General features: G+C 49.6%; 1 protein-coding gene across 1 annotated transcript; it reads right to left on the reverse strand.

Annotated features, from left to right (window-relative positions):
* Positions 1 to 2,330: 2,330 nt before the first annotated feature.
* On the reverse strand, positions 2,331 to 3,862 carry LOC311508992 (beta-1,3-galactosyltransferase 1-like; the record flags this gene model as incomplete). Its single annotated transcript, XM_084574001.1, has 1 exon — positions 2,331 to 3,862. One exon carries the CDS (start codon positions 3,860 to 3,862, stop codon positions 2,876 to 2,878), a length of 987 nt encoding a protein of 328 aa, XP_084430127.1. The 3' UTR covers positions 2,331 to 2,875.
* Between the last annotated feature and the right edge of the window lie 644 nt (positions 3,863 to 4,506).

The following is a 4,506-nucleotide window of genomic DNA, read 5'->3' on the forward strand; positions in this document are numbered from 1 at the left end:
GATCTGTTGAAATGCTGAAAGCACAACCACTCTACCACTTGCCATTACCGTTCCAGGAAAGCTCCAGCGTCGAGATGCATCCCGGCCTCGATGTGAGGACACTCCTCAGCTGCTCTCGGGGACCTCTCACCTTGGTGGAGCTGCGAGTGCACAGATGGCAGATTGCTCGCCGCCTATTTATGCCGCGGCTATTTCCTCGTAAACACCCATACTCTGTGCCTCGGAGGACAGGCCGCAAGGAGGTTGGGTGAACAGGGTATACAGGGTGAAAGCCTGTGCTGCAGAATATGAATATGTATACGCAGATTATAAAATGCAGTCTTCTTTGCATCAAATTACACCGCGTTAAGGAATCTGCTCCCAGCTTTTGCACCTCTTAACTAGACCAAGGTCTGCTCTGTGCCCTGACGGTGTTTCGTTCCTGCTCAAGGCTCCGGAGGCCTCCCGTCCTATGCTTTGTTTTGAAACCTGAGCGCTCCCAATGGTCTAGCGCTCCACCCTGCTCGTTATGAGCTTCATTTACCACAAGCCCCGGAATAATCACTTGCTTTTCATTTTCCCCCAGCTTTTGCCTTTTAAATGTTCTACCACTGGGCTGTTTGGCCAATTACAGAGCAGACTTTCTATTACTCAGCATATTGTATCAAACTGCACATGCCATAGGGGGTGATCAGGGAAATGCAAAACCCAGCACTGAGGATAAGGCGCTGTGAATAACAATTATTTTACACGTATACTACTGGGCGGGCTGTGCTTGTACATTTTCTGGAAGAAAATAAAGTCATTAACTGATAACGTACTGCGTCTGCTGGGGGGATAAACTCCCTTATTTTCCACACAATAAAACCTAAAAAGCGACCTAAGCCGACCCACTGGCACAATTATATTTCAGTTTGGAAAAACCGTTCCAGGAACTGATCAAAAAGAAGCATTTGACGCCAAGACGCCGACCGGGAGTAGTTTTGATTACGGAGAAATCACAACAGCGACGGTGTGTTTTCTGCCTATGAGCTCCCGTAAGGATTTCAAGCGGAACTGTTTGAGGTGGGAGCGCTTCCCACATTCTCGTGTTTGTCTTTGCAGAAGCGCAGAACAGAAGACGTTTTTTTTTTTTCTTTTTCTTTTTCCCATTCCTCCCGCGCCGAATCCTGCTGGAGTGACGGCGGCTCCCGGTACAAAAGCTTCACACCTGTAGGCATCAGACGCTGCAGAGGCCTAATAACAGTGATGCAGCCTGTTGCATGTATCTCCACATGCTTTACTCTTTGTTTTCATCTTGAAGAGGTTAAAGAGAAATAAAATTCCTGCATTTCAGGTTTACTTTTTGGATGCATCTCTGCTGGGGTGACACAGGGCCTGCAGCTACATCATTAGGAATAATTAGACTCCCCAGAAATATCCTGCCTGACCTCATGTGCCCATTTCCAGTCTCCTTGGTCCCCTGGTCGATGCTGCTGGCAAATACAACAAGTATAAAGTCCCAGTTGGCTCACACTGTCCTGCTACACATTTCTCAGTGATGCACGTTGGGCCACCTTTTCAAAATAAAATGTGAGGTGGATGCAAAACCCAATAAAACTTATTTATTTAGTTGCTTCAAGATGAAAACAAGGAAAGCCAAATTCCTTGATTTATAACGCCCCTTTTAAATCTTCATTCTCCACACTAACAAAAATATGAGTGCTTTATTTTGACACACAAATCCTCTTGTAACGGCGATAAACAGGCATTCAGCTGCCAATTACCCAGTTTGATTCAATAACACGCTTGCGAGAGTCCGCCAACACCTGCGTGGACGCCTCTCCCGAGTCACGCTGCGATCTAGGCGCCGCTCGGTTCCTCGCCCGCCGGTTGATGTGCTGAGAGCCGGGACCGGCTTCAAACCGAGCGCAGCTGCCGCGTCGAAACAGAACAGCAGCCCTAATGAGACACTTCTCCAGCTCACGTTTCCCCCTCAGAGGGTAATCAAGCTCTTTTATTTGCGCGCGAGTATATTAACTTCCAGGTTATGTGCATTAAAACCAGCAGAATATTAACTTTTTATAACACTTAGTGCAATAAATACAATGCGAAGTCATATAAAAGCAGTTTATTTAATCTCAGGTAATTGAAAAGAAGAACCAGCCAAAGATGTGATATTTGTCCTCGGTATACACTCATCTGCTCTCCTTCGTGTTCGAGTAATAGAAAATATAATAGTCCGCGGTCGGCTCACAGCGCTGCCTGAGACAAATAACTGCACATTACACATCAACAAAAGTTACATTCACCTGGGAATGCAAGCAGCAGCCGACTTCTCCACTCTGTTACCTTTTGAAGGGATTATTCTCTGTTGTAAGAAAATATGTCTGATTCTGGAAAGAGCATTATAGAGTCACTGATATCGCTGATCTGTGTTCCCGGAGTGACATGTTACGCTTGTTTCAGCCTTTTTTAAACGAGTTGCCACACCGTAAACTCACCACGGTCCCTCAACGGCGGCAACGGCGGTGGCTGTTTTGCGTTGCCACACAGTACATCCAACATTAACATCTTGTTCAGAAAGTACAACAACCGAAAAAATACATGAAGGACATTCATCGTGAGAGTTTGTGTTCGGCTCGAGAGGACGACGTATTTCCAAACGTGCCTTTGAGTTAGCACTGAAACATTTTGAAGGGATAGAGGACAAGCTAACACAGAGGACACTGCTTTGGCCTTGCTTTGTACAAATTCCTGGCAAAGCCGTCAGCAGCAGGACAATGCCAGAGATGCTTCGTCAGTGCTATGCCCTTCAGCTCAGTGCTACGTGCTGTACAGTTCTTGCCAATGCTAATGACGGAGAGGCAGGACATTCAGTTCCTCCCTGATACGCTCACTGGTGCTAACAGTCCTGCTAACATTTAAGGTGTTTCTTGCTCGTCATGTCGTTCCAGATGCGGTGCATCTCCTCGGGGGAGATCTGGTGCACGGTGACCACCCGGCGGTAGCGGCAGAGGCTGTAGGCCATCTTCCAGTGGTTGAAGCCGCTGTTCTGGAAGGGGTGGATACCTAGCTTCCGGAGGCACACGCCGACGTACACGTCCTCCAGATGCAGCAGCCTGGTGTGTAAGGAGGTCTGGTATATGAGCTCGGCCACGTCTGCTGAGAAGACGTAGCCAGTGCCAGAGCAGAACGGTGGGTACTTGCTCTCTGGGTACAGATCCCTGGGCATGTACCACTTGCTGCGCATGTCTCTTATTGGCCCACCGTTGATGACGTAGCCAGTGAAGTACCTCCTCCTGGGTTTGGTGGTGGGCTTCAGGAGGTTGTAGATGAGGTTTTCCATGTTGACGAAGATATCACTGTCTGTCTTGAGGACATATTGAGCCTTAGAGCAGAAGGTGGCCACCCAGCGCATGCCCATCAGCGTCTTAAGCGTCAAGTTGTGGTAAGAGTCGATAAAATCCTCCACTACGATGTCATGAAAGATCTGACTCTCCTGCTCCACCATCTGGTTGAGGACGTTATCGGTGCTGCGGCCCAACAGGAAGAGCGTGACCACGCGCACGTCTGGGAACGTGGTCTCGTCGCCCCATGTCTCTCTGATGGCCTGCCGGGCGTCGAACTCCTTGTGCGTGGTGCTGATCAGGATGACGAGAAAGGGCGGCTCTGGCTCGCACTTCTTGGCCTCGTTGATTATGTAGCCGAAGTCGTGCGGGTTGAGCGAGCGCGTGCGGATGTTGCTGAAGGTGGAGTTCTTGCTCACCTTGGGCGCCTTGCGGATGGGGATGGTCATCTGGCCCATGTAGGAAGAGGAGGGGCGGGACACACTGAGGTACCACAGAGCGCTGGCCCAGCAAACCACTGTCAGCAAGTATAAGCAGGAAACCTTAGAAGGCATCGCTGTTCACTTGGTTACCAGTGGCAGCAGCGTTGGAAAGGTTGAGGCCACGCCCCCATGGGTTGTGTCAGAGCCGGCCGGCGGTGCAGCTTGAGGCTGCCTCCGCAACGCAGCGGACATTAATCGCAGATAAACGACTTCTCCGGGGTGTCTAGCGTTGCGGCGGACAAAGAGCGCGGCAGAGGTTCCTCAACATGTCCACAGCTTCGTCGCCATCGCGTGCCATCGCAGCTCAGCTCTCGGTGACGGCATCTGGAAAAGACGAGGAAAAACAGACATGAATGAATGAATGAATACGGCAGCAGAAAAGAGGAGAAGCAGGTGTAACTCCAAGAATAATGCTGCAGCTTATACAGTTGCATGAAACACTTTATACTCCCTATTCATTACAGCCCATAACATCAGTCTAGAGGCTGTGCAGGCGGCGCTGTGCCTCAGCCAGTTACCATATCATTCCATCACTGCCTCTGATGAGAGTGCTGCGGTCTGAAGAAAGTGAATATTCCCAGTGGAATCTCTCCACTCGGGAGGGCTGCGCACTGACCACTTGCAAAAGTTGTTTATCTCCCTCTTTATCCCCTCTGGACAAAACGCAGACGGGCAAATCAGAGCATATAGGAAGGAGGAGGATGGAGGTGAAACAA

This window comes from Chelon labrosus (assembly GCF_963514085.1).
Source record: "Chelon labrosus genome assembly, chromosome: 24".
Taxonomy (NCBI): domain Eukaryota; kingdom Metazoa; phylum Chordata; class Actinopteri; order Mugiliformes; family Mugilidae; genus Chelon; species Chelon labrosus.